The following is a 12,922-nucleotide window of genomic DNA, read 5'->3' as shown; positions in this document are numbered from 1 at the left end:
AATAACAGTCTTAAATGGGGAAAAAAATCAAATGAGATCAAAAGAGAACAAGATGCTATTTCATTTTGGAGTTTAGGCCCTTATTGTCTTATTAACTGCCTCTCAGATGACTAAGTTTTCTCCCTTAAATGAAGGATTGCACAGTTAAAGAAGTAGGAGGCAGTAGACATTTCGAACACACACAAAAGAACTTTTTTCCTTAAATTTGTTCTAGTTATTTGAAAGTTCTCTGTGGCTTTGGCATTTATTCCTTAAGTATATTAGAAAATATAGAAGTAAAAGTTGTGTGTTTTCATGTATTACAAGAAGGAATGCTCATATCTTTGTGACAGGGGAAGTTTTAAATGAACATAAATTATTTTCCCCTTCACTTTTCCCAATTGACTGTATCTTTCCTTTTTTGGTCATAGCTTTTCTGCTTTAACTCTTGATGTGTTTCTTCTTTAATCATCACTTATGAAGTGATTTACACAAGACAGTATTTTCATGTAATATCACTATGTTGTTATGTATTTATCACAGCCCTTAATGAGATATCATTCAAAATTAGAAGTCATTTGGCAAATAGATATTTACAAATTTATGAAAATCTGCACATATTTGAAAATGTGGGAAAATAATTGCCTCATTATATTGATAGATAAAACATCTAGAAAAATATCATTTGATAAGTTTTATAATCAGTCTGTATATTTATATATCATCCTTGCCTTACTTTTTGATATTTATAGCACACTCAATTTAAATACACATAAAAGATTTGTTTTATAGCAGAAGTTGGCAAATTTTTTTCTGTTGAGGACCATACGATAAATGTTTTAGTGTCTATAGGCCATACTATCTCTGTTGAAACTACTCAACTCTGCTGTTATTGCACAAAAGCAGCTAGAGCTAACAGTGTAAATGATGAGTTTTGATTAAATGTTATATATACACAGGTGGCCTATGGATTTGCCCTGGAGTCAGTAGGTTTGCTAACTCTGATTTTTTGGTATTAAATGAATAATTTAGTCTTTTGATAAAGATGTGTTAAAATGGCATTAGGAAAACATTGAGGAACAGAAGAAAAGATAGAGGATTTAGAATAGAAAAGTTAGTAGTCAGAAGAGGTCAGTGATCAGGACATATTTTTCAGGATCTTAGTGGTTATGTTATACTAATGAATGAATATGTATATTGATATTGAAACTTCACCATCATTAGTCTATCTGTTTTATCAAAGAGGTCTTTTAAGATTGTATTTCAAATACTTTATTTTAACTCTTCTTCCAGTTATCACCACATGATACTCTGATTCTCAGTCAGCCTGTTTCTTCCCCTCTTCCACTAAGGCAAGTAAAACTTCATTTCAGTTTATGTTTCTCTAAATCTAGTGTGAGCTAAAGTAACATTCAAATATTTTTTCTCTTTTCTAAGTAAAATTTCAAATGTTGATGGAAATACTTCTCATTTAACTGTTTCTTATCTAAATTCCTTTTACTGAATATTTAGAGTAATGTTCTTAACAAAAAATGTTTTACAGTAGAGTTTGGTATTTTGTGTATCCATTTGTTATCATCAAGTACTGTTACGTATAGGTATATATGTATGTAGATTATGAAAACAATTATTTTTAGCTTTAAATATCTTCTAAAGAACATACAAATGCAATTAAGTTTCAATTTAACCTCAAAATAAAAAGATACTTATAAATACTAAACAATGAAGTAGAACAGTGTATTTCATCACCTTAAAAGATAAGAGAAATTATGAAATATGTTTTTTCTATGGTATCATGTCTTGAAGCTTAATTATCTGTATATAATTTTTCTAGCAGAGAAATAGTTACAATATAATTAAGCTATTTTGTAGCATGTACCTAAGGGAGACTAAATGTGCCATCTTTGACATTAATTTTGTAAGAATTGCAGATTATTTCATCACTAGGTCTCGGCCCAGAGTGACCAGTGTTTTCTTAACCTTTGTTGAATCCAAAAATAAACTAGAAATACTAAGACTACGTAAAAACTATTCTAAATTAACCAAGGACATTTTTTTGTTTTTAACAGCTTTATTGGTATATAATGCACATACTATACAATTCACCCAATTAAAGTGTACAGTTCACTGGTGTATTCACAGTCATGCAACTATCACTATAATCAAGTTTAGAACATTTTCATCTATCTAAAAAGAAACCTTGTGTGCTTTAGCAGTTTACCTTCCCTATTTTTCCCATTCCTACCCACAAAAACACATGCCATCTCCCCAGCCCTTCGCAACAATTAATCTGCTTTCTGTCTCTACAGATTTGCCCATTCTAAACATTTCATATAAATGGAATCATATAATATTTCGCCTTTTGTGTTTAGTTTCTTTCAATTATCATAATGTTTCCAAGGTTCATACAGTAGTGTGTATCGGTACTTCATTTCTTTTTATTTGCAACAAATATTTCAGTATATGAATATACTACATTTTATTTATCCACTCATCAGTTGATGGATGTTTTGGCCACTCTGAATAATGCTGCTATGAACATGCACAAGCTTTTTTTTTTTTTTTTTTTTTTTTTTTGGATATATGTTTTTATTTCTCCAAGAGACTTTTGTTACTAGTTTTGCTCTATTTAAAAAAAATTATTTCAGTGAAGTCAGTTACTTAGCATTATATAGACAAAATACTGGTTGGTCCACTGGATTATTTACTTTGTCAACCTAGTGTTTTGTTACTATACAGAAGGTCTAAGTTTGCTTTGAATTTGCTTTGTATGTGTATACCATTCCTTGATTTCATATTACCGTTATCATTAAAATATGAAATATCTATTCATAAATCTAAATTTTAATATGTGTTTTTTACTTTAAGGGAGGTGGGACTATAACCCATGTAATTTTTCTGATTTTTACAATGGAAGATGAGCCAAAACTTTCATTAAAGAATTTGCTTTCAATTAAATCATTCCTCTTATAAATTAAATTCTGTATTTGGACATTATCTATATGGTAGATCTTTCTGTGTAAAATAAAGCAGATGACTTTTTATTTTCCGTATTGAATACAATGTAGAAGAACTGAATAATTCTGAAACCTCATAAAATGTCATTGTTTTCATAGTGTGTTTCTAATGCAATGTTTTCTCTACATAAGATTAGCCACCCCATTTAAAATTGAATATATGATGCAAATCATACCCTAGTCAAGAACTTTTTTGCCATAATTCTCTGGATAATGAGATTATTGGATCTTTATTAATTACATATTTTTTGTTTGGATTGACAGTGGTGGCAAGTTTTCAACACTACTTCAGAATTTAGGCCCTGAAAATGCTGTGACATTACTTGTGTTTGCAGTGACAGAACATAAGATTCTCATCCATTCCTTACGGCCTTCTGTGCTTACTAGTGTGACAGAAGCATTAGTGTCTGTGAGTATCAGAGTTGCTTATTGGGAAAATATATAATTTAAAGCTATTTCAATGCTTAACTAAAATTCAGAGTGTAATGAATTTTTATGTTGAAAACAATTTAAATTTTCTGAACATTGACACTACTTAATAACTATTTAATTCATTTTCAAGCATTAGACTTTAGGTATAAATATTTAAAAGACTTTTTTGTGCATGCTTATAAGTTATGCTTCAATGTCAAACAGCTAAAAATTCTCCTATCTTTTATTTATCCAAGATGATATTCCCTTTCCACTGGCCATGCCCATATGTTCCTCTCTGCCCACTGGCTTTAGCCGATGTCTTGAGTGCACCATGTCCTTTCATAGTAGGAATTGATTCAAGATACTTTGATCTCTATGACCCTCCACCGGATGTTAGTTGCGTTGACCTAGATACCAACACCATTTCTCAGTAAGTACGTTTTAGTGATTCTACACTCAATAATTTACTTCCTGGTGTATGTATATGTATATGTAATTGTTTATTTTATGAATGCTTATTAGAATTTTCTTTAGCTTTATTGTTTTTGTGTTTTGAATCAGGTCTTACTATACTTCAATGGGATAGATTTTTAGAGCATTGTAGAAGGTTTTATTTGAAAGAGTATGTACCTTTCATCCTTAGCTTTTTAAATACTTAAGGAACATTATAATCTTATGCTTACCAAGAAATTTAGCAGAAGGCAAATTGAGATTAGAAATAGAGAAAGGTTATTTCCCTTTAGTCTGATGAGTATGGGTGAAACACAGATTGAATTGAAATACTATTCCTTGATTAATATTTCAATTCTATTTCTAGCATAGTGTAATACTATTAGAATGCTCATACTTCACAGCAAAATTAATGTTTTTAAATTCTAAATAACTTTTAAATTATACATAATCGCTTTACTTTTATACCTTAGGAGTGTAAGGATTTTATAAGTATCCCTCTTTCACTGGAATAATATTTAAGTTGTACTACTGGAGCTATATATTTACAGCTTTTTTGTTAATCCTTAACTAAAGGGTATATTTATTGACTTGAGAGAGAGAGAGAGAGAGAGAGAGAGAGAGAGAAAGAGAGAGAGAGAGAGAGAAAAACAAAGATGTGAGAGAGAGAAACATCAATTGGTTGCCTCCTGTATGCGCCCTTACCAGGGATCAAACCTGCAGTCTTTTGGTGTCTGGGACAACGCTCTAACCAACCAGACCTCACAGCCAGGGCTATTTATAGCTTTTTTTAAATTAAATGCTTCTCTTATATCCCGTATTTTCAGTTTATTTAAACTTAGGCTGTTCAGGGAAGAGGAAATAGACGCAGTGACCACATTGAATCCATAGGACATATCTAAAATTACTACAAGTTAGTCTATCAGTAAAGCCCAAAAACTAGTAAGCCTTTACAAATTAAATGTATATGTGAAATAGGTTTTTTTCTTCATTTTTAAATATGCATGTATTATATTAAAGCGTTTTGGTTTAATTCTGAAATCTTACATGAATTCTAGGTTTGTCATATGTCAAAACCTCAGATACTTAAATCATCAGAAGAGTTTAGCAAAAAATATAATTTTCTATTATAAAGTATGTATGTTGTCCAAAATCTTTTATCCAGAGAAAGTCTAACAAGAAAATATGGGATGCACTTTGTGCATAAAGGCCATTTTGTATATGGGATTGATAGAGTCAAAGTTCTTTACCAGGAATATTTAGTTCTTTACCAGGAATATTTAATTCTTTAAATAGTAAAGCAGTATCTTTTTCTTTCCCAATTGTTAATGTTGCATGATATAATATTATTTTCCCAATTGTTAATGTTACATGATATAATATTATTAAAAATCGAAATGAAGGGTGGTAAATGAGTATATACTGTGTTTGTTATGGTAATAAATTACATTTCTCTCTTTTTGTATCTTTCCTCAATTTTTAAAAATAATTTTGAATTATCTTTCTGTTTTGATCACTTAATTAGTTAAAGAATCAAAGAAAGATGGGTCTATTTGCACTCATCAATATTCTTCCTTCTTGATATTTCATCCTTACGGACCTATGAGAGAACTAAATTAGTAAACTAACAACTTTCTTCCTTCCTTCATCCAGAATTTCTGGAGCCTCAGCCTGAAATATGAAAGAAAAACAAATTCTGAGTATGAGATATTTGGGTTTCTTTTTTCCGTCTCTGATTCTTAGATACATATAATACAGAATATATTATGAATGTCAAGAAATTTCTGGAGAAAGGGAAATTAGTGTCTTGATATGTATGAGGCATTAAGCTGTATGCATAGCCAAGTTATCTCATATTATTCTATGTATATTGTGAGGTAGTATTTATTAATCTCATGACAGATAAGAAAACCAAGCTTAGATTTTTAATTTATTAAAAGCCACATAACTTCTACTGCCAGAATTGGATTTTGAAACCATCACTCTCTGACTCCAAACTAATACATTCACCACTAATTATTGGCTAACTACTTATGTAATAGTAATATTGTAAATGATCCTACCCCGAATGAAAATGCGGAAGGCCATCATAGATCCAAACTCAGGTACTAAATGAAACTGTCCTACTCAGCCAAGTTGTAGTAAAGTGAAGATATCAAAGGTGAAAGAAGGAAATTAATTACTTGAATAAATAATTACATGTGATGAAATGATAATGATATTTTTCATTCATTTATTTATCTTGAATACCTGTTTTTGCTAGGCACTGGGAGTAAAAAGACTAACACTCTTATAAATTGCTTGTAATCTGGTCTAGCAAGGCAGGCATGCATACTGTGAATGATAAGGCACAGTTGGGAGTGCTGTGTTGCAAAGTTTTATCAAGAAAATATGTAAATAATATTTCTATGTTGTGTTTTCACTGTAAAGTAGGATTCCATGCTCCTGGTCACATTATAAATGAAATAAAATCTTCACAGAACACCTGCAATTTTCCATGCCCTATCGGTATTTTTATCTTTATTTGTGGAAAGATAGAATAGATTCCAAGACAGTTGTTCTTTATCAGCTTAAGCTTTCCCTTTTTCTTTTTTCAGTTTTTCAAAGTGATATTTGCCCTTTTCCCCTGGGCAAGTTTAGGGAACATTGAAAAAAAAAGTTCAGCAAGTTTCCCTACACACCGGTCCTATGTTGTTGTCTTTGGTGGTTAGAACATCATATTTACTTTTCTTCTCCTTTTCTGAACATTTTTCAGGTTTTCTAAAAGGAGTAGTCATTGCTGTAGAAAGAGAAAAATAAAGATTTCATAAAGAATGGAATAAGAAAGTTATAGTTAAGTCCAAAATCTTTATGGTTTTTTATCACCACACTCTTTTCTTCTCCTACCCCACTTGTAGTTTAAAGAACAACAGTGTTGTCATAATTGTACTAAAGGAGATTGTAGGAGTTTGTCATAGAAACAAAGATACCTCTTTAAAGCACATATCCTCTTTTGTGGTTATAAAAGTATTTTGGAATGTTGTAGTTTATTCAATTAATATAGATTATTTCTTTACAGAGAGAAAGAAATTTTACTTTTAGGAGACTAAAAAACAATATTTCAATATACCAAAGTGTTTTGATACGCTAATTGAAAGTTTTCTACAGTCATTTATCTCAGAGTCTATAACAACAACAACAAAAAATCCACATAGTAAGATGTTCTCAATATTTAGGTGTCTAAAGAATCTTAAATGGTATTTAAGAGTAATGACCACCACATTAAGTTTGGTAGTGATTAGCATGATTCCAATACAAGTAGAATTTACTCTGTTACAATATAATTACAAAATATTTGAGCTATATTTAATGTAACATTTAACCCTTATATAAATTAATTTTTAAATATTCAACATCCCACTTTACCAGTAGTATTTTTCTCTTGTTAACTAGAATATTTTTAATTGTTTTATTTTTTGTTTAATGGGTTTTCTATTTTTTCTTTTTAATATATATCAAGAATATACTTCCCTTCTTCCCCTCCCCCCCAAAAGTCCATCTAACAAATATATTATTTTTGCCATTTAATTTCAGAACTGGTGACAAGAAAAATGTAGCCTGGAAGATACTTCCAAAGAAACCATGTAAAAATCTGATGAACACACTGAATAATTTGCACCAGCAATTGGCAAAATGTAAGTGATTTCAATTAAAGGAAGTGATTTAATCTGAGAAGAGGACTCCAGTTACTTTGCCTTACGTGTTAAAGGATAATGTTTATCTAAAGGAAAGTGTTTTTACAATATTAAAGGCAAATGAGCATTAATACAAAATCTGTTAGAGGTTGAATGGGAGATTTATAAAATTTATTTTTGATACCACATTTTATAGAACCATTTTAGAATAATAAAATTCAAAAAGAGTTAAAGGTGGTTGTTTAATTTTACCATTACTGAAATACGATGGAAAAAATAAGCATTTTCACTTGTATACGTCTTTCATACATGGAATAGAGTGTCAGTTTTGAAAATCTAATACAGATAGTTTAAATTACATAAAAAATGCTGATTTCCAGTGGGGTGACAGTTAGGTCATATGCTTTTCACCTTTAGTGGATCTTAATACTGTGCTTACCTCAAATAACTTGAAAATAGAAGCTTGCTGAGAGCATTAGGAAATTAATAAAAATGAAAGTTGATTAGGATATGGAATAGTTCAGTAAAAAGCTTATGTAAGAATATCTTGACAGTGATCCAGAATGACTAAGAATTAAATCTTCATTTATCTAATCCTCTTGATATTTTATAACAAGGGTCCATTCAGGGCCCATAATTTAATACTTGTATAAAAAATGGTCATAATTTGAGGTTCTCATTTATGTATTAGGTGAAATATAAGCATAGGAGGTGGCTTACATCCTTGGGGGTTCAAGGTACCTGTCGTATACTTGGAAGTAGACATGAAAGACAATGTTTGCGAAGTAAACCTCACCACAGGTAGATAATTTGGAAGTGGCTCATAAATATCGGGATATTTTCAAAAATGACACCAAATGAATAAATTTTATCTTATAGAACAAATAAGTTATGTATGAAATTTTATTTAAGCTACCTAGTTAATTGCTTTCTAAAAGTGCATGCACTTTGCCCTGGCTGCTGTGGCTCAGTGGATTGAGCATTGGCCTGCAAGCCAAGTGTCGCTGGTTTGATTCCCAGTCAGGGCACATGACTAGGTTGCACGGCAGGTCCCCAGTTGGGGGTGTGAGTGAGAGGCAACCACACGGTGATGTTCCTCTCCCTCTCTTTCTCCTTTCCCCTCCCTCTAAAAATAAAATAAATAAACAAATAAATTTTTTTAAAGTGCATGCACTTCTTTTGAATAGCTGAGAAGTCCAGCAGCTTTTGTAACAATATTTAAATATTAAAATTAGTGAAATAGCCTATCTAGCTCTATTGAAGACAGAATCTTAAAGCTTAAAACTACAGACTTTTAAACAATAGTTGTGGATTGAATAACACTTTATAGCTTCAGAGCACATTCACATACATTCTTTTAACTTTGCAACTATGAGGTGAGGATAATAAGGTCTGATCAGAGAGTTAAAGTACCTTCTCAGACATCATATAGCTGAAGCTAATAATTAAAATCTAGGCTTCTGTTTCAACGTCCACATTCTTTCTAATGCTTCTACTTTTTTAGACAATAACTCCAGAAAACTCAGATGATTTGCTGTTCCTCATATTTTAAGAAGTTTTTAAATTTTGAAGCAATCACATACTTTTTTCTCCTAACCCTTTGAGAATAGATGCCACATCACCTCCAAATGGAATGTATTTCCTACCAACAAGTGCATTCTCCTACATCATTACAATATAACAATGAAAATCAGGAAATTAACTTTCAGCATTACTGCCATCCTTCAGACTAGATTCGAGTTTTGCTAGTTACCATAATAATGGCCTTTGTAGCAAAGAATCCATTTTCAAATTAGTTGTTGTATTTAGTTGCAAGTCTCTTTAGTGTCCATTTCTCTAAATGGTTCCTTAATTTTTTGTTCATTTTCTTGACCCTTTTGAAGATGATACTATTGTAGAATGGTTCATGATGTGGATTTGTCTAAATGTCCTTATAATAACTATAGATCATGAATCTTTGACAGGAATATTGCAGGAGTGACACAGTTCCTTTCATAGCATCCTTATTAGATTGAGCACTGTATAAATTTGTTCCATTATTGATGAATGTGTTCACTTCGATCACTTGATTAGGTAGTGTCTACCAGACTCCTTCTCACCTGTAAAATTATTCTTTTACTACCTAATGGCTTTAGCATTAAATTGTTCAGGAAGAGTAAGACCTGATTTTCACATTTTCATCCCAGAATGTTCGTCCTATAAGCACTTATATTTAAAAAAAGAAAAGGAGGGACTATTGTTATTATGATCTTCATTTATTAATCTACATATAGTTATTTCAGAACATGAACATTTTTTCTGATAGTAGTCAGATAAACTAGGATCCTTTTATGTTTAATTTGGATAAAATGTACTCAGCAGAGCCTAAAAAAATGATTTGGCAAGATTTGCTAAAACTTACATGTTATAAAACTATGTAAGCAAAGGTTGAGGTATTTGGACCCCTTTGGAAAACATAACAATTTTTTTTCAATTTTATTGAGATATAAGTGATATACAGGACTATATAAGTTTAAGGTATACAGCATAATGACTTGACATACATATACAAAAAATTTATATTGATGCAATTATGAACATTAGTTTTGACAGTTTTGAGTAAACACTAACACTATCTTTTCACAGTGCAGCAGAGACCAAGAGATGATGGACTAATGGACTTAGCAATGAATGACTATGATTTTAATTCTGGAAAGAAGTTGCACATGATAGATTTGGAAATCCAAGAGGCATTTTTGTTTTTCATGGCTTCTATTTTAAAAGGTTATAGATCATACTTAAGACCAATAACAGGAGCCCCATCTGAGACAGCCACAGATGCGAGCTCTCTTTTTGCCCTACAAGGTGAGTGAGTGCATAGTTTTATAGCTGTCATATTATAGCTTATGAGCTTAACTTGTGATGATTTCATTGCCTTCTGGGTTAATAGCTCATATTTATTAAAAATATGAGGTCTGTCCAGAAAGTATCCAGCCATGTAATGTGAAAAATAGAAACATTTATTGAAGAAAATACAAGATACAAGAAACGTACACAGGACAGCAGTGCCTCAGCCCCTTCAAAATAGGCACCTTGGGACCTCACCCAGTCCTCCTAGTCACCATCAGCTGCCCCATGGTATTTTCCTGAATCTTATCAATGGTCCGAAATCTCTTTCCTTTCAAAAGTGATTTTGGTTTTGGAAAAAGCCAGAAGTCACAGGGCTCCAAATCTGGATTGTAGAGGGGCTGAGTCACCTAAGTGATTTGATGTTTTGCCAAAAAACTCTGCACGAGACGTGATATGTGAGTGGGCACGGTGTGTGATGAAGCTGCCAATCACCGTTTGCCCATAGCTATGGCTTCCCAAATCATCTCAGTAGTTTCCGAGGAGGAATATTCAAGTTCAATGCAAAATTAGATGCACATCCACTGCTCTACTCACTCAATCATTTTCAGTGTGATGGCCACACAGTACACATGCTCACTTAAGGGCATCTACCCCCGACACTGACTAATACAGTGAAGTCATCACTGTTCACACTTGCGCATTCCAGTCCACTCTCCTTGGCTGCCAGGTTACATCGATGTTGCGTAAACCGTTCTTGTTATATTAAAAATGGCTGGACTTTTTCTGGACAGATCTTGTCGTATACCTATTTTGAGAGTATGTGAATAACAATTCTGTTGGTAATCCATGTCCATAGGACTAGTTATTTCTCAGGCACATTCAGTATAATCCCATTGACAAAGTATGCATAAGGAACTCTTTGAAAAGTACAAAGATTTCTAAACACATACTCTTGCACTGTGTCACAGGTGTGTTGATATTGACACTTTTAGCTTTCAGGGCAGCCAGACAATGCTGGCATGCCAAATAGCCCAGAAGGGTCACCTCCAGGCTTGAGCAGCCTCATTTGTTTTACTTCAGAATGCTTTACAAGTATTTTCTGTCTATGCCACAAAGTAAAAAATGTTGGGAAGCCCTGGAATGCATTTTGCATCATAATATGTATTTACTTTCTTTTGTAGTATTTAACATTTAAAAGTGAAATTCGTGCCCCAGTTGGTGTGGCTGAGTTGTTTTGAGTGTCGTCCCATAATGAAAAAGGTTGTGGGTTCGATTCCTGGTCAGGACACATAACTAGGTTGCGGATTCAATCCCTGATCAGGGTGTGTACAGGAGGCAACCAATCAATGTTTCTCTAATATCAATGTGTGCCTCTCTTCCTTCCTCTCTCTCTAAAAGCAATGAAAAATATCCTTAGATGAGGATTTAAAAAGAGAGAGAGACACACACAAATTCATTTAATAAACATATATTGAGTGCCTCCAAATGATAGGAATTGAGTATATAGTGGTATATAAAAGATACATGGTCACACACACACACACACACACAAAAAAAAAAGATGAAAAAGAGGACATGATCATTTCTCCCATGGAACTTATAGTCAAGAAGATAAGCAATTTAAAAATAAGATGAATAACTCTTCAATTCACAACTTGAGATCACAGAAGACCATTGTGGTGAATTTACATCTGAGCCATGATCAAAAGGAGTAGAAATTAGCCAGGCAAAGGGCAAGTAGAAGAGTGTTTTAGGCAGAGAGAGCAGTTTATGCAAAGTCCCTGAGGCTGAAAAGAGTTTGAGTTCATGGGCCCAAAAGAAATCCTAGTGTTGTATAACTGAGTATAGTGAGTGTGAAATCAGGAAAGATGTAACTGCTGCTTTGAAAAAGCTACATATGTATACGGAAAGAGAGAGCACGAGCCACATTCACACAGGATGCAACACATAATGGGAAAAAAATAGCAATTTCAAAATGCTTTCACATTTATTAGTTTATGTGTACTCTTCAAGGTAGTGAGGAGACAACAGAGACAATTCTGGATGAGCATTTGAAATATCTGGATTCAAGTTTCTTTCCTGTTGCTATCTTTGTTAGGTTACTTCCCCTTTCAGGGTCTTAGTTTCTTTTTCTGCAAAATGGTTGGGTATAGATGACATGGTTGATCAGATTCCTTCTAGCTTGAAAATTCTATGAGTCTGTAAATGGTATTATACATTCTGACATTGGGAATTTATGTTGAACAGCTTTCTTAAGAAGCCGGGACCGATCACATCAAAAATTCTATAACATGATGACCAAAACACAAATGTTTATTCGCTTCATTGAGGAATGTTCTTTTGTCAGTGATAAAGATGCAAGCCTGGCGTTTTTTGATGATTGTGTAGATAAAGTAAGTAATGGTTTGTCTACAGTGCTCTAACTTATTTTGTGTGACTGTTATAAATGTTAGGAATTATAGTTTCTATTTATAACTTTTACTACCTTTTAATAAAATTTAAATTAATTTCATATCATCATTGACTCTTTATTATGAAAGTCTTGGTGGCCTACCAGAT

The 12,922-nt window shown here is 32.3% G+C and overlaps 1 protein-coding gene across 1 annotated transcript in view; it reads left to right on the top strand.

Moving 5' to 3' along the window:
- The window catches only part of DENND4A (DENN domain containing 4A), an 85,571-nt gene that overhangs the window by 28,319 nt on the left and 44,330 nt on the right, over positions 1–12,922 (top strand). Inside the window, exons 9-14 of the mRNA XM_090270798.1 lie at positions 1,273–1,331; positions 3,261–3,405; positions 3,665–3,840; positions 7,434–7,534; positions 10,160–10,378; positions 12,611–12,756. Coding sequence (XP_090126924.1) covers positions 1,273–1,331; positions 3,261–3,405; positions 3,665–3,840; positions 7,434–7,534; positions 10,160–10,378; positions 12,611–12,756 — 846 coding nt within the window. The remainder of the gene's footprint in view (positions 1–1,272; positions 1,332–3,260; positions 3,406–3,664; positions 3,841–7,433; positions 7,535–10,159; positions 10,379–12,610; positions 12,757–12,922) is intronic.

Source organism: Furipterus horrens, unplaced genomic scaffold, assembly GCF_987537825.1.
Source record: "Furipterus horrens unplaced genomic scaffold, mFurHor1.1.pri manual_scaffold_3, whole genome shotgun sequence".
In the NCBI taxonomy this organism is placed as follows: domain Eukaryota; kingdom Metazoa; phylum Chordata; class Mammalia; order Chiroptera; family Furipteridae; genus Furipterus; species Furipterus horrens.
Note: the sequence above shows the minus strand (reverse complement) of the source record. Positions and strands in the feature narration are given on the sequence as shown.